At 46.0% G+C, this 26,020-nt stretch overlaps 1 protein-coding gene across 1 annotated transcript in view; it reads right to left on the bottom strand.

Moving 5' to 3' along the window:
* The window catches only part of LOC115475533 (lysosomal alpha-glucosidase-like), a 66,666-nt gene that overhangs the window by 21,989 nt on the left and 18,657 nt on the right, over nt 1-26,020 (bottom strand). The window contains exons 4-13 of the mRNA XM_030211313.1: nt 22,717-22,882; nt 18,549-18,645; nt 14,294-14,413; nt 12,475-12,593; nt 12,239-12,370; nt 9,210-9,320; nt 8,124-8,237; nt 6,723-6,807; nt 3,361-3,474; nt 196-333 (exon numbers count right to left, since the gene is read on the bottom strand). Of these exons, the coding sequence (XP_030067173.1) occupies nt 196-333; nt 3,361-3,474; nt 6,723-6,807; nt 8,124-8,237; nt 9,210-9,320; nt 12,239-12,370; nt 12,475-12,593; nt 14,294-14,413; nt 18,549-18,645; nt 22,717-22,882 (1,196 nt within the window). The remainder of the gene's footprint in view (nt 1-195; nt 334-3,360; nt 3,475-6,722; nt 6,808-8,123; nt 8,238-9,209; nt 9,321-12,238; nt 12,371-12,474; nt 12,594-14,293; nt 14,414-18,548; nt 18,646-22,716; nt 22,883-26,020) is intronic.

Here is a 26,020-nt window from a genome sequence, read left to right on the forward strand (position 1 = left end):
AATATTTGAAAGGAGCTGACATACAGGTTGCTGCTGCCTCTATGAGCATCATACTTTATCCCCAAATACGTACAAGAGAGAGGAGAATGGTATTTAAAAGTTGGACCCTGCTAGAACCCAGTTTTAGCCAGGTAAATTGACCCCATAAAACGTGACCGTTCCAGTGTGCACGTGTCCCCTGAATTTACATCCTACCTGGGATAGACCAGTACATGTCCTTCCACTGGCTCCTGTTATCCCCTAGCCAGTGTCCAGAGTATCTGCCTTGGCTGGGAAACGTGGAGCGTGAAATCACAAAGGGACGTTTCTTCCGAAGCTTAATCAAAGCACTAGTGGACAAAAGAGATAGGACCATGTGGCATATGAAGGTTATTTTACCAATAAAGATGCAGAGAATGCAAAAACATGAAATCCCTCAATCCCCCCCACCACTTTCTTCCCCTGGTGATAATGTCCAGCTGCATCAGAACAGCTGTAAAAGTTTTTTCATCTAACATTTTGTCTCTCTGTAATGAGCAAGTTGCAGCTGTCCACTCCTCTGTTCTATGAGAGGTCTACAATAACCAAGTGAGACACCGAAGCACCGGCTTCAAGGAAATGAAGAGACACCGGTTCTGGTTCTCAGTTTATACTAATGTACCACAATCCAGTATCCCCCAGATTCCATACATGGCATGCAAATTTCCACATGCAAAACTGTATGCTATTTTGAGATGTGCATGTAACCAAGTTGGCTAATGAGCCAATTAGCGCCAATAATTAGGTGCCGATCAATTATCAATTGGCAACAATTTGGATTTGCACGTGCATTTTGATACGCAGTATCCTATAAAGATCTGTGCGCAAATCTTTTAGCGTGCAACTCAAAAGGGGGCATGGCAGGCATGGGCGGGTCGGACATTCACTAAAGATGAACGCAGTATAACTGAATACCGGGGATCCGACCCTACATTATGCGCTAGGATTTATACCAGGTTTCAGTTGGTATATATCCTCATGCTCAAAGGGCCACTTTTACCAAGCTGCAGCCAAAGGGGGCCGGTGCTGGCATCTGTGCATGTTTTACACTCACGCTGAGGCCCCCTTTTATCTAAGCTGCTCAATTACCGCTAGGTACACTCCGGCGCTACAAAAATAAATAAATATTTGTAGTGCCAGAAATGGCGGTAGCCCAGCGGTACTTCCTAAATCACATGCTGACGCTAGCGCAGGCCCCCTTTTACCGCACCTGATAAAAGGGAAGTCTCGCTTTCCTGCAGGAAATGGCCGTGCGGCAAGTAAACCAATTCGGGGGGGGGGGGGGGGGGGGGGGAGAAGCCCTTACCAGTACCCATTGAGGTGGCGGTAAGAGCTCCCACCTTAACCTGCTGGTAACCTTACCGTCAGGTACACTCTGGCGCTACAAAAATAAATTTTTGTAGCGCCGGAAATGACGGTGCCCTGCGGTAGCCCAGCAGTACTTCCTAAATCACGTGCTGGTGCTAGCTCAGGCCTCTTTTACCGTAGGTTAGGAAAAGGGCCCCTATGTCAAACCTTTTTTTGCATATCATTGGCCTGGGCTGTTAATGTGAACTAATGTGAGCTAATTAACACATATGAACAGCTGATGGTACCACACTTTAGTATGTTGCCATTTCTGTCTGATTTTACTTCTCAGTTCAGTATTTGAAATAAATATATTAATCTAACGCAGTGTAAAACCCATCTCAGTTCTGTAAGTACTGACCACTGTGGTGAACCAGAAAGGAGCACCGGTGTTTTCACAAGGACACACTATAACACAGGGGTCCTTTTACTAAGGTGCGCCGAAAAATGGCCTGCGCTGGTGTAGATGCATCCACTCTTGTCTCTCCCTACACCCCCCCCCCCCCCCCCCCCCGGGTACTCCGTTCTGTAGATAAATCTCTCTTATCTGTCCCCTTCTCCTCTACTGCTAATTTCAGACTCCGTTCCTTTTATCTTGCTGCACCTCACGCCTGGAATAGACTTCCTGAGCCTGTACGTCTAGCCCCCTCTTTGGCCATTTTCAAGTCCAAACTTAAAGCCCACCTCTTTACCACTGCTTTTGACTCCTAACCACTGCTCACTTGCCCTGTCCTTTTATCCTCACCTCTTTATTCCCTTACCCTTAATTGTTCTGTCTGTCTGCCTGTCTTATCTAGAGTGTAAGCTCTTTGAGCAGGGACTGTCTTATTTGTGTATGGTGTACAGCGCTGCTTATGCCTTGTAGCGCTATAGAAATAAGTAGTAGTAGTAGCTCCTTGTGACTCTGGGCAAGTCACTTAACCCTCCATAGCCCCATGTAAGCCGCATTGAGCCTGCCATGAGTGGGAAAGCGCAGGGTACAAATTTAACAAAAATAAAATAGATACTATTGGAGATTCTACATGGAATGTTGCTACTATTGGAGATTCTACATGGAATGTTGCTATTCCACTAGCAACATTCCATGTAGAAGGCTGCGCAGGCTTCTGTTTCTGTGAGTCTGACGTCCTGCACGTACGTGCAGGACATCAGACTCACAGAAGCAGAAGCCTGCGCGGCCACATTGGTGATCTGCAAGGGCCGACTTCTACATGGAATGTTGCTAGTGGAATAGCAACATTCCATATAGAATCTCAATAGTAGCAACAGTGGAGGAGTGGCCTAATGGTTAGGGTGGTGGACTTTGGTCCTGGGGAACTGAGGAACTGAGTTTGATTCCCACTTCAGGCACAGGCAGCTCCTTGTGACTCTGGGCAAGTCACTTAACCCTCCATTGCCTCATGTAAGCCGCATTGAGCCTGCCATGAGTGGGAAAGCGCGGGGTACAATGTAACAAAAATAAAATAGATACTATTGGAGATTCTACATGGAATGTTGCTAGCAACATTCCATGTAGAAGGCTGCGCAGGCTTCTGTTTCTGTGAGTCTGACGAGGACGTCAGACTCACAGAAGCAGAAGCCTGCGCGGCCACATTGGTGATCTGCAAGGACCGACTTCTACATGGAATGTTGCTAGTGGAATAGCAACATTCCATGTAGAATCTCAAATAGTAGCAACGGTGGAGGAGTGGCCTAGTGGTTAGGGTGGTGGACTTTGGTCTGGGGAACTGAGGAACTGAGTTTTGATTCCCACTTCAGGCACAGGCAGCTCCTTGTGACTCTGGGCAAGTCACTTAACCCCTCATTGCCCCATGTAAGCCGCATTGAGCCTGCCATGAGTGGGAAAGCACGGGGTACTAATGTAACAACAATAACTATAACACTGACTGGATATTTTACCAAACATTAATTGGGAAGACTAATAATTTGTAAGCCAGTTGGCCTGCCTGTAGGCCACTGTGTTCTTCCAGCCGGAGATGCTCACTCTTACCATGGCTGTGGCCTTTGCTTCCATTAGTCCATACAGGTTATGTACATTGTAGTGCACAGAGATGTTCTGCTTTGCAGAGGCGCAAACAGTCTTTGTAAATAGCGACTCCCCTAGGACAGCTGGTGGAGAAAATCAGAGAGGTAAACTAATGTGAGAAAAATGAAAGGGCGCTTTAAAGATAGTTCCCTAATAGCGTTGGAAAGATGGGTAGAAAACTTGCCCTCAGACATCCCTCCTAGGACTTACTACCAAATGTACCATGGCGGTGGAATGGCCTACGACTGACAGCACGGAGGGTAATTTTGTTAAAACGTTGTCTAGGTAGGAAGCCTATTTCGAGGCTATTTTATAAGTTACATGAGGCGCCTTAAAAACAGGCTCACGAAAGCTGCTAAAACTGCAGCTGTACACTTTTACCACCCGCGTAAAACCCAAGGTTTCCTGAATAGATGAACAACTGGAATTTCTGCTTCAGGTGAGTTCATGTAATTTGTATATAAAGTCACAGTATATGGTTTTTTTTCACAAAGTTATTATAAGGAACATTAGAAAAATGGATCAATTGTCTTCCCTCTAATATTCTATTTGCTTCTGAATTTGACCATTTAGTGGGACGAGAGGAGTGAAGGGTATATAGTATAGTAACATATAGTAGATGATGGCAGATAAAGATCCGTAGGATCCATCCAGTCCTGCCCAATAAGATAAACTTATTACATATGGTATGAAGTGATACATCATATGTATATCTGATCTTGATTTATCCTTGCCAATTTTAGGGCAAAGATAGTAGAAGTCTGCCCAGCATTGGCTCCATTCCAAAATTTCTGAAGTTATTGTCAAAGCCATACATCTAGCACTGGTTAGTAACTAGCAGCACTGAATCACTCTCGGCTGCTGCAAAGTTTTTGAGAATCAGAGTTTCAAGAAACAAAGGGGCCTGTTTACTAAGCCATGTAAGCGTCTCCATGTGCACCTAAATGGCATTACCGCCCGACTACCGCATGGCTCTTGTGGTAATTTCATTTTTGGTGTGTCTGAAAAATATTTTTTATTTTCAGGCGCACGCCAAGTGGCATTTGGCGAGCGTAGGTCATACCGCGCGGTCTTTACCGCTAGGTCAATGGCTGGCGGGTAACGTCTCAGACCCAAAATGGATCAGTGGCAATTTTCATTGTGCCGCACGTCCATTTTCGGCAAAAAATTTTAAAAGGCCTATTTTACAGGCGTGCTAAAAAAAATGGATTGGCACGCGGCCCAAATCCCACAGCTTCACTACCGCAAGCCATTTTTCAGCACGCCTTTCTAAAAGGACCCCAAAGCTTCTCCTCCTTCTAGCACATTAACCGCTGCTAGACATATGTGAGCTGATGCGGCCTCTTGGGAGGCGAAACGTGGCCGCGTTGAGTTATTTTAATATAGTTTTGTGGTTTCTGAACATTGCCCGAGACCTGTTCTCTTCTTTGATTGCTGTGATCTACAGACCTCTATTGCCTCTCCTTTTCTGGATTGGACTCGGATACTAGGTCTAAATGCTGATGTCCATCTTTTTGGATATGGACGTTCATTCTCCTTCTAAAATGGGAAATAAATATCTGTTATTGGACCCACCTTAGTGTCACCCAAAACCACCCAGACCATGCCCCGTGCCTTATGGAAAATCCTCAGTTTTAGACATTTATATCCCGGGTGTATAAAATCAGATTTTTAATAAAGTTTTGTGGTTTCTGGACATTGACTGAGATCCGTTCCGTTCTTTGACTGACCTGGTATCTGGGACATCTAGATTTCAAAAAGTGCTCCTATTGAGCAGCGCCACGCTGGAGGGATTAGGTGAAGTCACCTGCCTAAGGGCTTCTTTACAAAGCCGCGCTAGCGATTCCCACGCGGCAAATGAGAGGAAGCCCATAGGAATTGAATGGACTTCTTCTCGTTTGCCACACTGAGAATCAGAAGTGTGGCCTTTGGCTTTGTAGAGGCCCTGGTTCCTCATAAGCAAAACTGGTTATGCATAACGGGCTCTGTAACAACTTTGGGAAAAATAAACATTTATCTTTCTAAAATGGCTGACATAACCATTTATGTTCAAGCTCATTTCAGAACATTCACGTTTCCAGTTTTGTTTCTGCTGCTATTTTAAACATTTAGTTTTCTAAAATGGACCAGTCCTGCCACCTTTATAGCCTGTGCATGAACGCCCTTTGCCATGTATTTTAGAACAGGATCTGCTGATGGAGAGCCCATAGCCACCGGGGGGGGGGGGGGGGGGGGGGGGGGGAGGGGGGGGCAGCACAGGGGTCTCTCTCTCTCTCTCCCCCGCTCTGGACGGGACCTAGGTGATCGTGTCCCAACAGGAGCACAAGAGAGAAAACTCCCGGTACTGGGCCCCCCTTGCATTGCCTGCTTAGCGGCTGCTGGGCCCTCAGACTGCGCATGCTCAGTTTTGAGACCGACCACGTGCAACCTGAGGAAAGCAAGCCACAGGGGCAGGCAATGCTGGACAGAGGAAGGAGCCGCGCTTGCCAGCCAAGGTACTTGCGGGGCGGGCGGGAGGGGAGGCGATGATGATTCTGCCCAGGCCGGCTCAGTCTCTCGGCGGCCCTGCTTGAGACATCCCAACCAGGATACCATTTGATGTCCTTTCTACAATGCTTATCTACATCATTATCTAGTAGAAAGATATAAACCAGGATGGAGCGGTCCAGAGGGTGGCTACAAATGGTCAGGGGGCTCAGTCATAAAACATATAGAGACAGGCTTATCACAACCTCAATATGTATACGCTGGAAGAGAGGCGGGTGAGAGAGGGGATACGATAGAGACGTTTAAATACATCAGTGGCGTTATGTACAGGAGAAGAGCCTCTTTCAAATGAAGGAAAACAATGGAATGAGAGGGCATAGGATAGAGTTAAGAGGAAATAGGAGGAATCTAAGAAAATGCTCTTTCGCGGAAAGGGTGGTGGATGCATGGAATGGCCTCCCGGTGGACTGTATCGGAATTTAAGAAAGCGTGGGACAGACACGTGGGATCCCTTAGGAAAAAGAGGAATTGTGGTTACCAAGGATGGGCCTTTTGGCCCTTATCTGCCATCATAATTCTAATACTACAAATCTTGTTAACAAAACCATTTATATTTTAGTTCAACTGACCCATGTGCTTGTAGTTATTGGGAGGGAAAAAGCTTTTGGCATAAGCTGCTCAACAAGGTGGCATCTGTACAGAGGTAAAATACTTGCTTGGCATGTCCTTAGTGGGCACACCAAACCTTCCTCATATTAGACGGCATGAGGAAGGTCATCTCTTGGCATGCAGTGATTTATAAGAAGAGTTGGGTTGGTCGGGTTACACGTTTTTTTCTTCTTACCAGGAACATACGGTGGGTTATCGAAGTCCCCTGAGGAACAGCCATCCAGTGACCCATCTTTAAAGTTGGATGGTTCATTCATGTCCTAAAATGAGGACAAGAGGTCACAGTTATATTATTGCTGGAACTATCTCCACGTCCATCAGAAGCTTGTAAAGCCTGCCATGTGCCCTCCTCCCACCCACAAACAAGAATACACCTTCTACTTTCCTCAGTTGATTTACTCAGATTGTGTAAAGTCCCCTCAGTGCAGCAAATTACATCAAAGACTCCACTTTAGAAGAGCTGTGAGCCATTTATAACTGTAAAAAGCTGAATTAAGACTTGTAAATCACCATTCAGGGATGAGTGGCCTAGTGGTTAGGGTGGTGGACTTCGGTCCCGTGGAACTGAGGAACTGAGTACGATTCCCACTTCAGGCACAGGCAGCTCCTTGTGACTCTGGGCAAGTCACTTAACCCTCCATTGCCCCATGTAAGCCGCATTGAGCTTGCCATGAGTGGGAAAGCGCAGGGTACAAATGTAACAAAAATAAAATAGATACTATTGCAGATTCTACATGGAATGTTGCTACTATTGGAGATTCTACATGGAATGTTGCTATTCCACTAGGAACATTCCATGTAGAAGCCTGCGCGGCCACATTGGTGATCTGCAAGGGCCGACTTCTACATGGAATGTTGCTAGTGGAATAGCAACATTCCATGTAGAATCTCCAATAGTAGCAACAGTGGAGGAGTGGCCTAGTGGTTAGGGTGGTGGACTTGGTCCTGGGGAACTGAGTTCAATTCCCACTTCAGGCACGGGCAGCTCCTTGTGACTCTGGGCAAGTCACTTAACCCTCCATTGCCCCATGTAAGCCGCATTGAGCCTGCCATGAGTGGGAAAGCGCGGGGTACAAATGTAACAAAAAAAATGAGCAGTGATTCCATAAAAGCCGTTACTTATACATATGGGATTGGAAGCGTGCACAGATTTGAAGGAGATATGTTTGGGCATGGTTAGGGCAGGCTTTTTTTTTTGTATCAATAAATTTTTATTAAAACAAGAACATACAAACCCCACAAAATACACTGAAATACCAGAAACTGTCCCCACCCATACCCATCTCTCCCCCCCCCCCCCCCCCCCCCCCCAAACTACCTCCCACCATGAGGGACACATTGTGACTCCGCAGGCACCTTTTCATCTCACGCAACCCCCCACCCTCCCCAACCCCTTAACCCTCCCATTCACTAACAGGATCCTGGGCTTCCGTCTGTCCCAGCACGGAAATGCTTATGTGCTTAAACTACTGCTCCCAGATGGACATACTTCTATTTTCCTCTGGTCCCATCATAGGGATGGGACGGGAATGAGCTTTTTGCTGCAATACTATGAAACAGGGAATGAGGAACTTACAATCCAAAGTCCATCAAATGGCACCTGATTATAAAAACGATTCAAGTTCTCGAACCACCACTGATGGGTCTCTGGGTTGGTGAAGTCAGGATAGACCGTATGCCCAGGCCAGACCTGTGAAGAAGTCCAGAATCATCTGAGTGTTTAAAAAAATACTTTTAACACTAGAAAAAGAACATTCTTGTCATAGGAGAGCTAGCAGGTAATAAGTCAGCTCCTAAAAGCATGTCTGCGAAACGGGTCCTAGGCAAACAAGCACATTACTCCCCTCAAAACAGTGAAATTAGGCCTTACCTGCTCATTTTCTTTCCTCTAGACCCTCCAGACCGGTCAAGACGCTTGGTAGGCATGCATAGCCCAAGCGTCTTGACCGGTCTGGAGGGTTGCTGAGGAACCACATTTTGGATTTCCACCAATGGTACTCTGTGTGGATCTGACTGCAAAGCTGTCAGATGAAGAAGCAGCAGATAGAAGTGCCACTCAGTGACTCTTCCTACCAACTGGAAAGCAATGCACAGGGGATGGGGAGAATAGACTGAGCTCTGTCTAGCCACTAGCTGTAGACCTCCACAGCATCCCGAGCCTTAGTTATTCCTGGGAACAGAACTGTAGCCCAGGATCAGACCCAGGTCTTCCAAATGGCAGTGCTTTACAATTTAGGGGCGTAGCCAGACCTCAAGGTGGGAGGGGGCCAGAGCCCACGGTGTGGGGGGCACATTTTGGTCACCGCCCCACCAAACCCCTCCTGCCGCCCACCACCGCCACAAATACCTTGGCTGGCGGGGGCACTGGTCTCTGGCACCGCCACATTGCCTGCCCTGCTCTCTCTTCCCTCATGTCTGGCACGCTCCTTTTAGTGGAACTGAGCATGCTCAATTTCACTAAAAGGAGTGTGCCCAACGTGAGGGGAAGAGAGAGCAGGCAAAGCGGCGGCGATGCCGCAGACAAGCACTGGACGAAGTCTTCAGCTGGTGGGGTTGAGGCCCAGAGCGAATTTGGGGGGGCCCAGGCCCCCTAGCTACGCCACTGCTTTACTTGAGATAAAATCCAAGACTAGAAACAGGTACAACTACATTGTCCTCTCACCTCTCCAATCAGGAGCTTGTCCTGACTTGTATTAATGAATATTCCTCGTATTAAACCCTCATCATAAGGCCAGTAAGAGCCAGGAGGCTGAGTGCTGCTGATCCCAGGATCCTGTAAGGGCAAGGGGGAAAAAAAAAAAAAAACTCACTGAGTTTTTTCCAATGATAAAATCAGTTGGCATTCAGTTTCTGCTGCCACTTCTGGTTTCGTGGCTAGCAGACCCCTGCTGAACTTCACATTACAGAAAAGAAGTGTCAGCTAATTGTTCGCACCCATGCAACGAACAGTTTTAATTTTTACTCCTCAGGCTTATATCTCTTGAGGTCAGAAAAGGATAATAGATCAAGATCAAATGATGGTGAAGCACTAGACCAGGAGTGGGCAAAGTAAGGCCTGCAAGACTATAGGTGTCAAAACCTTCTACTTCCTCCTCCCACACAAGCTGGTTTAATCCTTCACCTCCCTGGTTCTACCAGAGGCCTTTTTTGCAAAAGGCCTCACGTGACTTGCAGTATTGTGTAAGTTGCACATGGACCTGGGAGCCCACCATTGCTCTGCCTGTGTCCCCTCCCCCACCCCACTGCAGTTACTTACACCCTTATAGAATAGAGCTTACGGTGCTTATTAAGGTAGATGCTCACTTTCTCTGCATTTATGCCCTCCTCTTCAATGTCGCCTTCGGCACCTAACCATTCTACCTCTACTCAGGAAATCTAGACTGCCACAATTTGATTGTATGCACATTTTGTCCTTTAGATTGTAAGCTCCTTTGAGCAGGGACTGTCCTTCTTTGTTAAACTGTACAGCGCTGCGTAACCCTAGTAGCGCTTTAAAAGTGTTAAGTAGTAGTAGTAGCAGCAGTTATGCACACAAAGGGCGTGTAACCTCAAGACGCCCAGTTACATTTGACCTTTATGGGGGCAATTCTATGAAGGATGCTAAAATTAGGGGGCTTATTCTATAAAGGTTATGCTCCTAAATTTACGCGCATAAAATTTACACTTTAGGAGTGTAAATTTTAGGAACGTAAATTTAGGAACATGGGGTGGGGGAGATTCTATATATGGTGCCTAAAAAATCCATGAGGATAACATTTTCGCCTAAGCGTATTTTTATAAGCTGTGCCTACATTTCGGCGCGGTATACAGAATACGCTTAGTTGGCATCCCTGTGCTCGTTTTGGCTACACTGCTCTCCTTTCCTGTTCACTTCTAACGGGGACCATTTAATAAAAATTAGTACACGCTATCTGCCGTGCGTGGAAGAATAAAACGGGCCCTGCAGCAGATACACCGTCCCAAGCATCAGTAAATTTTGAGGAATGATATATTATTTATATATTTACAGCTCAGCGGGCAAAACCCTGCAACTGCCACAGCATAAAGCTCTCTCGTGGTTTTTTCCCCCCATTTTTTATGATAGCACTTTTCAATTTAAGAATCTAGCAACATAATCTTGCACAGCTAGCCATTCAGAAACTACAAAGGAGTCAAAAAATATTTTAAGAGAAAATGAAAAAAGAAACCCCCCTAAAACTAGCGATCTGGAAACAGCTAAAGCCCACAATATAATAGGATCCAAGATCCCTAACCGCGATGCTGTTCTTTTCATACGGAAAGCGGCAGTTTTGGGTAAACAAATTATATTAGGGTGGATAGGTGAAGCAGTCCCGTCTTTTTGGGCATGGAGAAATCGTTTACACACATTGTTGCTGCTGGAACAGCGGGTAGCGCTTCTCCAAAATGAAAGAAGTTATTTTTGGCAGTATGGGGTGCATATATTCAATCTCTTTCACATAGAGCAAGAAGTTTGATTTTGAATGGTTTTTGAAATCACTATTCTTTTGGTGCGGGCAGTTGAGAGGGGTTTCTCTGGCCAGCTCTTGACTGGGGCACTCCCCCTGCCACATACGCTGGAAGTCTCGAGGTTTTTTTGTTGTTGTCGTTTTGTTTTGTTGGTGGGGAGGATTGGGTGGGGGGATTAGGGAGGAACATTTAGTTATTTGAAAAAGAATATTGATGAGTGTTAGTTTGTTTCTGGTTCCCACATAAGCGGTTAAGAAAGTGTACGTATCAGTGTATTATTTATTTTTTTATTTTTGTTACATTTGTACCCTGCACTTTCCCACTCATGGCAGGCTCAATGCGGCTTACATGGGGCAATGGAGGGTTAAGTGACTTGCCCAGAGTCACAAGGAGCTGCCTGTGCTGGGAATCGAACTCAGTTCCTCAGTTCCCCAGGACCAAAGTCCACCACCCTAACCACTAGGCCACTCCTCCATGTACCTTCTTTCTTTGTATAATTATTGAAAATTAATCAATAAAAATCATTGAAATATAATAGGATCCAAGAGATAATGGGTGACTAAGGCAAATCTATTTTTTCTATAGGTCTGGTGCCTAAGGGGTCCTCTTACAAAGCTGTATTGGTGTTTTTAGCTCGCGGTAAACGTTGAGACGTCCATTATATTCCTATGGGCATCTCAGCGTTTAGCGCCAGCTGATTTTTACTGCGAGCTAAAAATGCTAGAACAGCCCCCTAAGTGTGGGCAGGGCGTGTGCAGGTCACATGTCTGGCCACTTTTCAGTGCAAGCAAAAAGAACCAGTCCGCTTAGACGGAGAGGTCATGCGTAAATTTAGGCGCCGCTGTTTGCACCAACGACAGTGTGGTGCAAATGCCCGTACCTAAATTTATGCACAGAGCGCCGTTATTCTATAATTATGCGTGTAACTCAAAACCATGCTCCCGAAACGTTCATGACTCTCCCATTTTCGGGCCGTAACTTTTAGGTGCGGATCCTGCACCTAGCTTTACGCAAACGTGTCACAATTAAATCTAAATTAGTGCCAATAATTGCTTGCTAAAAAGCCAATTAATGGCACTAATTGCACATGCAAACCGGGCATGTACCTAAATGTTTTGGCAACTTTTATAGAATCAGAGTACATGTGCATATTTTGGCATATGTGCATGTTAGTTACCTCCTTAATTATTACAAGGATTCTCCACATAAAATGCTCATCCTTACCAGAATCGGAATGTAATGCTGCCCGTGCCTGTGAAGATCGTCCACCATCTGAGGCAGAGTGTCAAACCTCTCAGGGTCAAAGGTAAAATCACGATATCCGACCATGTAGTCAATATCATTCCACTGAGCATCCTGAAAGGCAAAGAAAGAAAGTGAGGATACTCACACTGGAAACTCCCTCAGTGTGCTATTTAGTATGGGATGAATTTCTTCACGTTTGTTTTTTTTAATTTTACCTGTGGTATCTCTTCACGCCTCATGTCTTTCACAACCTGCCAGGTATCATTGCTTGTTCCGTAACCCCAGCGGCAGAGATGGAAACCCAGACCCCAAAAAGGAGGCATCGTGGGGAAACCTGAGACAAAACAAACATTTTTTTTTTATTTATGCAAGTTTATTTTACATATAACCAAGCAATGAAAACTTCTACAGTAAAGTGATCATTTAAGGAACTAGTTATATGAAATAACGTAATAATAAGAAACCAAAATGCACAAGATCCACTCAAGTCCATTACCCTGGAAACCCAAGAATTCTAAATGGAGAAATCAAAGAAATAGATCTAAGAATTTAACCTAACATTTAACGAGAGCTCGTAACTAATCTATAACAGCTACATATCCCTCTCTGCCTTTCTTCTTTGCAAAAAAAACAAATTCTTATAATACTAATTTTTTTTCTACTTCTGATATTGTGCTGCATATTAATAAAGGTCTCTAAAACCCAATGGCGGTCTTTTACTAAGGCGCACTGGCGTTTTTAGCGCACGCTAAATGCTAGAGATGCCTATAGGAATACATTGGCATCTCCAGCGTTTAGCGCGTGTTTATTTTTAGCATGTACTAAAAACGTCAGCGCGCCTTAGTAAAAAAAAAACCCCTATGTTAGAGAATAAATTTTAATACAGAAAAGGAGTCGTTTTATAACTGACATTTTATAAATAGAAAACACAAATTTTTTCCTGGCTAGGTATGTAAAAGGCAAGCCTACACATACTTTGTAAATTACCCCCAGGCAATTTATGCACCAACGTTTATACCTGCGCTTGACTGTGAACAAATCTGCCAGGTTAATTTATTCACGTGCATGAACATTTTCTAAAGTCTACGTGCAAACACGGCTTGATACACCCTAGCCACAGGTTACCATGGCAGCTAGATATTGCACACGTGTCCAGGATTTCATACTTCTACAGGGTTTCTTTTTTGCATTTGTTGCCACTGCCAGTACAGGTGATCCTGTTTCGTCTGCACTGCACAACTCAGTTCAGGCATGGTCCGTGCAGTGCAGGATGTAAGAACTGCCACACTGGGTCAGACCAAAGGTCCATCTAGCCCACTATTCTGCTTCCATTAGTGACCAAGCTGGGTCACAAGTACCTGGAAGAATCCGGAATCCCAAAGAGCAGCAGGATTCCGGAATCCCAAAGAGCAGCAGGATTCCATGCTACCGAGTCCCAGGGATAAACTGTGATGTTCCCTGGATCTAATGGTTTCTATTGTTTTATGCATCCAGGAACACCTGTATTCTGCTTCCATTAGTGACCAAGCTGGGTCACAAGTACCTGGAAGAATCCGGAATCCCAAAGAGCAGCAGGATTCCATGCTACCGAGTCCCAGGGATAAACTGTGGTGTTCCCTGGATCTAATGGTTTCTATTGTTTTATGCATCCAGGAACACCTGTGTTCAGTCCTGGTACACTTACACACATACTGCAGAAACACTTTTGAAAATTACCCTCAAGATATCCCCCAACGTCTGTGTGGGCTAGTTCAGGGCTCTGGACCATGCTTACTAAAACAATTATAAAATGTACTGGTTACAGTGGCATAAGGAGGGGCTAGGTTTTTTGCCACAATATTTTACTCTAAGGGTTGGTTGATCAAGATCTTTTCTAGCAGAGAATGAGACAGAGAGATGTGTAATTATGCGATCTTCAAGCAGTTTCATGATAGCCAGTAGCCAGTCACATGACATGGACCCTCCAAACCAATTCATAATGAATTGACCAAGGATGACGGGGACAGAATTAATATCCATGAGAATGATGGTCACCTATCACCTCCTGGTACTGCTGGATAACTGCAGCTGGACTGGGACCCAAGAAAATGTAGAAGTCCAGGATGCCTCCAATGGTTCTCCAGGTCAGGGCTGGAGCTGGCTGCACAGCGACCTCTGCAAAATGTGAAAACAGGCTTCAATGAGAACTTAAGTAGGAATTTATGCCGTTTCTTAGGATGTGTTCTAACGACTCTCCTTCTTGGATAAGGGATACAGAACTCATTTCCAGAACAAACAGGAAGCAACGTGCGTCACCGGTTTTTCATATTTACCCCCCTCCTTACTCCTAATCGGATGGAAATGGGTTTCTAACATAATCAATAAATGCAAACAAATGTTAAATCAATAAGTTCTGCAGCTAAGGAGCCACCACAATAAGGAAGGTCTCCACATACTGCCACATCCACATTGCTAGAACACAAATTGCTCACTAGTAACCGTTTGACATTTTAAAAAATTCTTTATTAATGAATCAGTACAATCTTCCTAAAATTAAATCCATTCCCTTAACCCATAGTTATGTCGAACCAATCCATACATACTCACATTCACCAACACATTTAAAATCACACACAGTTACTAGAACACAACACAACACAAGATGGAATGGATGGGTCTTTCTTATAAAATTACTCAAAGGGACACAAAAATTAAAATGGTTGCTACATAGTAACATAGTAGATGACGGCAGAAAAGACCTGCACGGTCCATCCAGTCTGCCCAACAAGATAAACTCATATTTGCTGCTTTTTGTGTATACCCTACTTTGATTTGTACCTGTCCTCTTCAGGGCACAGACCGTATAAGTCTGTCCAGCACTATCCCCGCCTCCCAACCACCAGCCCCGCCTCCCAACCACCGGCTCTGGCACAGGCACAGACCGTATAAGTCTGCCCAGCACTATCCTCACCTCCCCCGCCCTGCCTCCCAACCCCGGCTGTGGCACAGACCGTACAAGTCTGTCCAGCACTATCCCCGCCTCCCAACCACCAGTCCCGCTTCCCACCACCGGCTCTGGCACAGACCGTATAAGCCTGCCCAGCCCTATCCCCGCCTCCCAACCTCCAGCCCCGCCTCCCGATCTTGACTAAGCTCCTGAGGATCCATTCCTTCTACACAGGATTCCTTTATGTTTATCCCACGCGTGTTTGAATTCTGTTACCATTTTCATTTCCACCACCTCCCGCGGGAGGGCATTCCAAGCATCCACTACCTTCTCCGTGAAAAAATACTTCCTGACATTTTTCTTGAGTCTGCCCCCCTTCAATCTCATTTCATGTCCTCTCGTTCTACCACCTTCCCATCTCCGGAAAAGATTCGTTTGCGGATTAATACCTTTGAAATATTTGAACGTCTGTATCATATCACCCCTGTTTCTCCTTTCCTCCAGAAATATTTAATCGTAGCAAGTGTGTAAATGGTTGTTTAGTTAATCAGCACACATCAAACAGTGCCTGACTTACAGTATAGCAGTAGACAATCTCAGACCTGTCAAGTCTCCCACATTCAGCGGGAGACTCCCACTTTTGCGGGTCATCTCCCGCATTCCTGCCGAGAAGCTGGGATCTCCCGCTGAGTAGCCTCCCTTCTCCAGCAGCAGCAGGAAACGCCTTCATAAAGCTCATCTCCTGTAGCCGCTGATCCCACAGCAGTAGGAGATGATGTTTTATGGCCGCAAACCAGCTGTGTTAGGGTGCGGCAATGGGCGGAGTTGTGAGTGGAGCTGTGCAGAGCAATGGATGGGGCAGGGCAGGGTGGAGCGGGGATGGGTGTAGATCTCCCGATGAGTGGGTCAGCCCCCTTGGCAGCTCTACAATCTACTTTTCAAAAACTACCGGATTTGATTTTGACTGAGTCTTAGCCCAAGCGTACTTATCAGAAGAGTGGCTATCCCTCAACAACTTTGGCTGGCTTCCGAGATACGTGTGAAAGTCTTCTTTGTATGACATATGCTTAAAGTTGTCCTCCAAAAACAACATTTCTTTGACAGATTCAATCAGCAGGAAAACAGAGATCAGCAATGCCTTTCTCTCTCTTTAGCGCCCCCATGTGTCCAGACTGACTAAAAGGCCAGAGAAGGTGTGTTGGTCATCAAACATATAAATGGCAAGAGGCGTACTCACTCGCAAATGCGCAGTAGAGATCCTCTCTGTTCCGCCCCCGCGTCAATACGTGATGACGGGGGCGTGACAGAGAGGGAACCTGCGCACCTGCGAGTGAGGGAACCGCCGTCGCCACCCGCTCCCCCCCCCCCAGGGTTGCCGCTACCGCTCCCCCCACCCACCCGGAGTCGCCGCTGCCACCCACCCTCCACCCAGTCCGGGTACCTGGCTTCACTATTCAAACTGCCAGAACGCAGCACACAGCTCACCGACGTTGTCACACGAGGGCGGAACACACGCAGAGAAGAAGGAAGGCCGACGGCAGCTCAGATGAGCTGTGTGCTGCGTTCTGGCGGTTTGAATAGTGAAGCCAGGTACCCGGCCCGGGTGGAGGGGTGGCGGAGGGGACTCCGGGGGGGCGGCGACGACCTATCAGGGGGGGGGGGGGGGCTTTCAAACCCCCCCCTTCCTTTACTAGCCCGTTTTTACGGGCTCAACGGCTAGTAGGCACATAAAAAAAGAGGCTATTTTCCTAAAAATTAAAAAAAAACTGGAGGACATATCTGAAGAGGACTAAAAGGAGGTCATATCCTCTTAAAAAGAGGATGTATGGTAATCCTAGTTACTCATAACACACTGGTGCGAGACTGGGATTATCAGGCCCTTACAGAGGCTAAAGGTTGTGCTAGAACTGACAAACAGACTTGCTAATCAAACAACCATCAGCTAATAGTAACTTCAGGTCACCATAAGCCTAATATGGTTTTGTGCTGCAAATCTCTTATCAAGAGACTCTTAGCATCTCTGCTTCAGTTAGCGATTAGGTTCTTTGTTATCATAAAATTATTCAGTGAGAACCTTCTAAGAGACACCTCTGGGTTATCACCGATGGTTTGAAACGGACATACTAAAGGTTAAAGGCTCCAATATCTCTGGCAAAATGTATTACGTCACTTTACTGGGATCTACCTTAGGTAGAAAGCAATTAGATAACCCAACACAGAAGGATGATGGGGATGTTCCCAAGGGACTGTCAGTACACACTGGCTAAAGTGCAAAACGGGGGGAATGCTCTACGATGACGAATCACAGCAGATGAAAGTAGAGGCTAACCAAAGACGATTCACCACTGGAGAACTGAGTCCAACAGTCTTTATTATTATAAGTAAAATAAGGACCCGACACTTGCAGTCGTGGCAAGTGTTTACACATTTGTTTTTAGTGTTACGCGTCTTGAAAGGTGACAGCTTTACATACCAGTAGAACTGGGGCTCCGTGTTATCCTCCAGAGTATTTTATTTGACCCCTGATGTAGGCGCTTGCATGCGTCGAAACACGGCCCATGTCGGGTCCTTATTTTACTTACTAGCCGTTGAGCCCGTAAAAACAGGCTAGTAAAGGAAGGGGGGGGGGGGTTGAAAGCCCCCCCCCAGATAGGTTGCCGCCGCCCCCCTCCCCCCCCCCCCCCCGGAGCCCCCTCCGCCACCCCTCCACCCGGGCCGGGTACCTGGCTTCACTATTCAAACCGCCGGAACGCAGCACACAGCTCATCTGAGCTGCCGTCGGCCTTCCTTCTTCTCTGCGTGTGTTCCGCCCTCGTGCGACGTAACGTCGGGGAGGGCGGGACACAGGCAGGTAAGGAAGGCCAACGGCAGCTCAGATGAGCTGTGTGCTGCGTTCCAGCGGTTTGAATAGTGAAGCCAGGTACCCGGGCTGGGTGGAGCAGTAGCGGCAACCCTGGGGGGGGGGGGGGGGGGAGCGGTGGCGACGGTGGTTCCCTCACTCGCAGGTGCGCAGGTTCCCTCTCTGTCACGCCCCCGTCATCACATATTGACTCGGAGGCAGGACAGAGAGGGTCTCTACTGCGCATTTGCGAGTGAGTACGCCTCTTGCCATTTATATGTTTGATAAAGACTGTTGGACTCAATTCTCCAGTGGTGAATCGTCTTTGGTTAGCCTCTACTTTCATCTGTGACTATATACTGGCTTCCAGTACTACAGTGATGTACGAGTCCAGCTGCTGCTGCCTCATGGGTCGATGCTGAGGCCTCCTGCGGTAAAGCCAACAGCTCAGAAGCCATAATGACGGAACAGCGCACAAAAACCGCATGATCTAACAGAAAACGAATAAAGTAATAAATACATACCCATTGCATTGCTGTTTAACAGGAAAACACCATGAGCTGATCCTCCGTCCTCCAGCATCAGGTAAAAAGGGTGAGCCCCATACAGGTTGCAATTTTCCTAAAAGTAACAAAACAAAAAAATGAATTCAGAAAACCTGGACTGAGGATTATAGAGCATTCCTTCTCCTTCCCCCCCCCCCCCCCCCAAAATACCGAAAGAATGGGATATATATAAAAAGAACGCGTTGCTCAGGGAAGCCAGATGAAAGCAAATGCCTTCTTTTTAACTAGGTCGTCGGACTTGCCCAAGGTCAGCGGCAGAGGGAAGGACTGAACTAATGCCCCAGGACCTCTCTTTATATTATGCTTTTCGTAATTCCTTTTGTAACAAGATTATCTGTGCATTATCTTTTCAGCTAAAGACTTTCTTGGAATGGGTAATTGTTGCTGTCCGGCTCTTTGAGCGTTGTACAGGGGTATGGAAGGTTGGGTTGCGGGTGGGAGGGAGGGAGGGTTGGGAATAATCAGTTCAGAGGCATTCAGTTTGTATAATGTTCGGTAAGGAGATACATGACACAGTAGGTGGTATGTGTATGGTTAAGGGTGGGGGGAGGAGGTTGCATATTCAATGCTTCATTTTGTGCTTTGCTTTGTTCTTTTGAGATGGATGAGTTTTTGGATGTATAGAGAAGTTGGTTGTTTTTGGTGTATTCTCAATAAAAGGGTGATCATATAGGAAGGGGGGAAGGAGGGTGGGCTAGGGGAGAAGGGAGAAAACGTTAAAAAAAGGTCGACGATGGACTTTAACAATGTATTTCTATTTTGAGTGTTTTGATGGTGGCATTTCGATTTATGCCAGATATTGGATGTATTTATTAGTGTTTATCGTCAATAAAAATGTTGAAATATATCTTTTCAGCTAAATTTGCTTTGTGCCTGGAAACGTTTTAACTATGGCTTGTAATGTACATGTGCTCAAAAGCTGACATGAAGACTGTACAAAAAAAAAGGCATGAAATATCTGCGACAGTAGTATTTCAAACAGCAAAGGATCTCTAGGCATCTCACAGGCCTTGGTAGTATGATGGTTTACCTGGGCTTCTGAGGACCCAAAGGCTTCCTGGCACTTAAGTAAAGGATCCTTCTATGCTCGTCAGATTTCCATGTTGTAACTTTATTATTTTTTTTGTAGATCATTGTGAGTGAGGGTGCTGTGCAGCTCAAGGGAGAGGGGGAAGTTGAATACTGTCAGCAATACTTGGGGATGACATCAAACATATAAACGGCAAGTGACCGTACTCACTTGCAAATGCGCAGTACAGACTTCCCCCTCTCTGTCCCGCCCTCGCGTCAAGACGTCATGACGTCAGAGGGCGGAACAGAGAGGGAAACGGAGTTGAATTGTCGGGCGCTGCCGCCACTGCCGCCTGGAAAGGAACATTGCGCGAAACAACCTCCCCCCTCCCCGCCCCCCTCCGTATCGGGCCCCCTGCACTGACAGCGCCTTTCACCTCCGTGGAAGCGCTGCAGGCAGCAGCAGAGCGATCTGCTGCTGCCTGTAGCGCTTTCACACGGAAGTGAGAGGCGCTGTCAGGTCAGTGCAGGGGGCCAGGCACGGAGGGGGGAGGGAGCGGCGGCGATGAGGGTAGCTGGACATGGGGGGAGGGGCCATGGTTGCTGGACGGGATGAGAGCAGGGCACAGAGGAGGGTTGCTGGACATGGGGGGAGGGGGAGGCCAAGGGAAAGAGGAGGGCTGCAATACTCGCCCGTTTTTACGGGCTTAACGGCTAGTATGGTTATAACCAAGACTCCATCATGTTTGGTTGCCTATACAGTTGGCAACCAGCATTTAAGCGTGGGTGACTGGGGCCCGCACAGAGTGGCAAGCATGGGTCTGGCCACCTTGAAGGGCAGGTGCCGTCGTTTACTGTGTTACTGGCTTTGCAGTTTTGTTAATATGTAAGATTTTTTGAGAGACAAACAGAGCTGAGCCTGATGAACTCGACAAGTCTGTCTTTCAGCCCCATTTCACATGTCTCATCAGAAAGGAACTCTCTTGCTTTCTATTTTCAGCCTGCAGTAAAATCAGAATGAGGCAAAATCATAAGCTCTGCTCAAAATCTTGGTACTGGCCCAGAGGTCGGTACTAGTAAATCACAGATTACACTATCAAGATCAGAGCATACTAAGCAATGAACGACAAAGTTCCTCATATCACCAGTGCGGCTTAGTAAACAGGGCCTTAATGTGCTGCTGAATCTATCCATACAGATTTTGTGTAGGTAGATTTAAGTCGGGCATTTGTGTGAACATAGTTATATGCACAGGTTTGGCCAGGCAGCACCAAATATCATCCCCCCCCCCCCCCCCCCAATATTCAGCCAGCAGCAGTGAGTCATTTGCTGCCCACTGCCGGAATTATTTCCAGATATTTAATGCTTGACCTGTCCAGGCTTCAGCACTGAATAGCTGTCACGAAATGCCCAGCACCTGCCTGGGGTTAACCCTGTGGCCACCTGGAGGGTCTGTCCCCAGCACTGCTCAGGCCCACCTGCACCTGAGCACGTGCTCCATGTTAGCACCCTCCTCCAACTGACTGGGCCCTGCTTGCCTCTGGGCTAGTCTCCCACTCTCAGGTCATTCCCCGGTGATTTCTAGGACAATGAGGCCACATTCCAGGGGCTCCACAGTTCCTAGAAAGCACCCACAGACCCAAAAAACACAAACACACTGAGCCCGCAAAAAGGTGGGAAAATGTGGGATACAAATGCAATAAATAAATAAACCAGGATTCTTAGTCTGTCCAGGACAGCAGAGTCAATAAACTAATAGTTTATTGTCACAGAGCTTGAACAGTGAACAGAGAAGGGTGAAATCAGCAAACAATAAGAGGTAACCGAATACGGATCAATTATAAAACTATCTAGACATTTGTTCACTACCCGAGTAGTACCTGGGGAGTTTTGGAAATGTAGCTGCTCACAGGTTATAAAATATAACTGCACACAGGGCCTCAGTAAAGATATCTTTCTCTCTCCGCTTCCTGGCTGAGACTGGGGAAAATCCAGTACCTCCTGGCTAGTTTGAACTCTAGGGCCAATCAACGCCCAGAGCACCAACTTTGAAAGTACCTTGGCCAATGGTACTGCAAATTGCCTTTCTACAAGCTTAAACTAGAAAAGAGAAAAAGTATTTTTCTGCAACAGCTTTAAAACACAAAACAATCACCATCTGCTGGCCAAATATGAGACATACACTTCAGGAAATAATTAATTCAGATCAAAGGCTTAGATCAAAACCACAATTCCAGCAATAACATGTATAGAATGTTTGTACGTTTGGGAAGCTCACCAGGTGCCCTTGGCCTGGATTGGCCGCTGTCATGGACAGGATGCTGGGCTCGATGGACCCTTGGTCTTTTCCCAGTGTGGCATTACTTATGGACTAAACCCTGTTTCATCACAATATCCTTTTTTTTTTTGGACACAGCTGGCTAAGTCAATATTCAGCCCCCCACCATATAAGCCAAACCGTTTAAAGACAGAACTGATATTTATGCAGCCCGATTTAAGCAGTTTATTACTCTATCCCTGGAACACCCTTGAATTAGCTGCTTTTCAATTTGGTGCTAACTGGTCATTTTCAGCGAAGATACTGGTTAAGTGCTGCTGAAAATGACTGGATAGCTGTAAACAAGCGATCTAACTGGTCGGCAGCCATTTCCGGCAGGTTAAATCGTTTTGAATATCAGATGGCATGATACCTGGCTCAATTTTAAAAGCTTGACTTTTCCCTTTAAACATTTAGCCCATATGTGTGCAGGTTACACTAATTTGCAGCAGTTTAGCTGGGTAAAGTAGATGGATTTTGATTAGCTGTAACTCAACTGGTTAAAACACCATGTTAGCCACTTAAATCTTTTGAATGCTGACTTCTGCTTGTCTTGGTGTAGAAATCCATGCTCATTATTACATTGAGGTCATAACCTCCATGCTTCAAAATTGTTTCAGTATCTTACAGAAGGCATCCGAGAGTGTAACTGGTGCACAGTTGACTGCTAGCGTCTTAAACTGTAAGCTCATTATCTACCATAGCTATATGCCACCTCTCTCTTTATTGATTTTATCTAGTGCTGCAGTCATAACATAGTACATTTCCATTTTTCTAATCAGTAATATAGAGTTATACCACTGGTGGAACATCGCAAGCCCAGAAAGTTAAAGTCTTCCAGTCCAGACTATGTAGGAAGCTGCTGCGATGCTCTCCGAGGCCGTAGAGAAATTTAGAAGGAAGAGTGGTTGAAATCTGCAGGAACTGGTCAGCAAAAATCAAGGGTGCCACGGTGGTGTTCAAACTAGAGTAGGCAAAATAGGAAAATAATGAATACGGCAGCTGCTACGTTCAGTGACTTTATTTATTTATTGCATTTGAATCCCACATTTTCCCACCTCTTTGCAGGCTCAATGTGGCTTACAATACTTCATGAATGGTGGAATTACAAAAAAAAAAAATTATAAAGGTATTGGACAGAACAGGAATAGCAATGCTTCTGAAAAATCGACCTCCTGCTCTCTCTTTTCCATGGGGGCCCCCACAATTGTCCTAGATATGACTTCAGTGAAATTTCCTATCATGAATCCAGAGCAGGAGGTTCTCAACTGAGTCCTCAGGACACACCAAGCCAGTCTGGTTTTCAAGATGTCCACAATAACTATGCATGAAATAAATGAAGAATACTACTAAGAAAATGTTCCACTCCATGTGGAAACTCAAAAGAGTAAAACCTTACTTCCCAAGGGCCATTTTTCGAAACCTGGTACAGTCAATGGTACTAAGTCACCTGGACTACTGCAATGCACTTTACTCTGGCTGTAAAGAACAGATCATCAAGAAACTTCAAACTGCCCAAAATACCGCAGCCAGACTTATATTTGGAAAAACAAAATACGAAAGTGCAAAACCCCTAAGAAAGAAATTACACTGGCTCCCATTAAAAGAACGTATCACGTTCAAGATCTGCACAATTGTTCATAAAATCATTTACAGAGACGCCCTGTCATACATGCTTGACCTTGTGGACCTCCCACCCAGAAATGCTAAAAGATCTGCCCACACTTTTCTTAATCTACACTTCCCTAGCTGTAAAGGATTAAAATACAGACTAACACATGCGTCAGCTTTTCCTACATGAGCACACAGCTGTGGAATGCATTATCAACTCACTTGAAAACGATTAACGAGATAACTAACTTTCGCAAATCGCTGAAAATCTCTCTCAACAAAGCCTACCACTAGAATCCATAACTAACCACAACAAATCACCACTCCTCCCTTATTCCGACTGTCTTCTTTCCATAACTGCTTGATTAGATCGACTTGTTAGCCTTGATATCTTTGTAACACCAACTGTATTTCTTGTACCCTGAAATGGTGATGCCATAACAGGTCTTTGTAAGCCACACTGAGCCTGCAAACAGGTGGGAAAATGTGGGATACAAGTGCAATATATAAATAAATATGCATACACTGCTTCCATTGTAAGCAAATCTCTCTCATGCATATTCATTGTGGGTATCCTGAAAACCTGATTGGCTGGGTGTGTCCCGAGAACTGGGTTGAGAACCCTGGTCTAGAGGCTAAGCAGGTTAGCGCCAGAGGCTCTACTTGAGTCTGCATACAATGAATCTCCATATATGCCTATTAATCTCATGCATATACATTATAATAATCCTGAAACCTCAACTGCCTGTGCGCCTCTAGGAGAGGGTTGGGAAGCATTGGCCTAGACCACTGAGCCGTACCATGGTTGGACAGCACTATACAGCACTGCAACAGTGTAAGCCAGTTAGTAAAAAAGAAAATTAAATTCAATACAGTTTCCTCTTATAAATTTATAACTGGATCACGTGGTGCGATGAGAGAGTGAGACGTGTTTTTTGCTCTCTCCGAGGCCCAGACGCGCTTAAACTCAAAAAACCCAACAACGATAAAAAAAGAATACCTCTCAGGCAGAGCAGGCCATCTGATTATACATGGACAAATTTTTGGAAGCGCCAGTTAAAGGAATGGCAAGTAGAGGGGCGAAGAAAGATAAAGAAAAGGCGAAGGCGCTAGAGGTGGCGGGAGAGAAATCGCCATCACGAGCTGGGCCGACGTTCTCGGCGGAACAATTGGCGCAGCTTACAGAGGTAATAGCAACGACGCTGGAGCCAAAAATAGATAAATTATCCAGCCAATTTGAGTCCTTCGAAGCCCGACTTACCGCTATTACAGAGCGGACTGGAGAGCTGGAACGGAGGATATCAGACTTCGAAGATACTACTACACCACTTCAAGCGGAAGTGAAAAAACTTACCGGAACGGTAGTTTCTTTATCAGCAAAACTGGATGACCTGGAGAACAGGTCAAGACGGTCCAATTTGCGGATCGTTGGCCTACCTGAAACTATCGGAGACAGAGTGCTGGCAACAACACTAGAACGCTGGTTGGCCTCCGAATTCGCCTTGTCAGATTCAGCGGGAAAACTATGCCTGGAAAGAGCACACCGCGTGGGGCGAAGCAAAGATGGCGGGCAGGCGCCTCGGGTAGTGATTTTGAAAGTCCACAATTACATACATAAATCAGAAATACTGCGGGGATATCGGCTTAAGAGAGATGAGGTAAAGTATGATGGGCACCTCATAAGAATATTCCAGGATTATTCTGCCCACCTGCAGGACAGACGGAGACAGTATACACCTATCTGCAAGAGACTGGCTGATCTCAAAATCAAGTTCATGCTTCTATACCCAGCTCTATTAAAGATCAGACAGGATAACAGCTGGAAAGTTTTTGAAACAGTGAATGCTGCAAAAGAATTTGTCTCACGTCTGGAAAAAGATTCAGGAGAAATAAAGAGAAGCCCCACAGGAGACTGAACATCATTGTAAGGTTTGACTGCCTGAGATATATGAAGAGATGTTAACATTTGAAATGTTGGGTTGTATAGCATGCTGTTGTAATAAGAAAGGGTGTGGGGGCCTTGTGCATTGAAGTGTTTCCTACTGTTACAGTTTGGGAGGTGATGGGAGGGGAGGGGGGGAAGGGAACTATGTCAGGGGGGAGGGAGAGGGAGGGAGATGAACATAAGTGCAAGAGGCGAGAAGAGAGGGGAAAACGCATCAGACCGGGACACGGAGATATAACTAGAGGGAAGCATAATAGCAGTAAAGGTGGTGTGGCGAAACAGCAGTTCCCAAGGGTGAGGCTGGGCGCCCTGGGGTGGTTAATATATCACATAATTGTAGGACCGCACACAGAAGATCCTGGCTAAATTAAAGAGTAAAGCGGTACGCCTGGTCTCATGGAATGTTTGCGGCATTACATCCCCAGTGAAGCGCACGAAAATTCTAGCGGCCCTAAAACGCCATGACGCGCATATCGCTTGTCTACAAGAAACAAGATTATCACAAGAGGAGCATGATAAATTAAAACGGCATTGGGTGGGGGAGGT

This window comes from Microcaecilia unicolor, chromosome 8 (genome assembly GCF_901765095.1).
Source record: "Microcaecilia unicolor chromosome 8, aMicUni1.1, whole genome shotgun sequence".
NCBI classification, from domain to species: domain Eukaryota; kingdom Metazoa; phylum Chordata; class Amphibia; order Gymnophiona; family Siphonopidae; genus Microcaecilia; species Microcaecilia unicolor.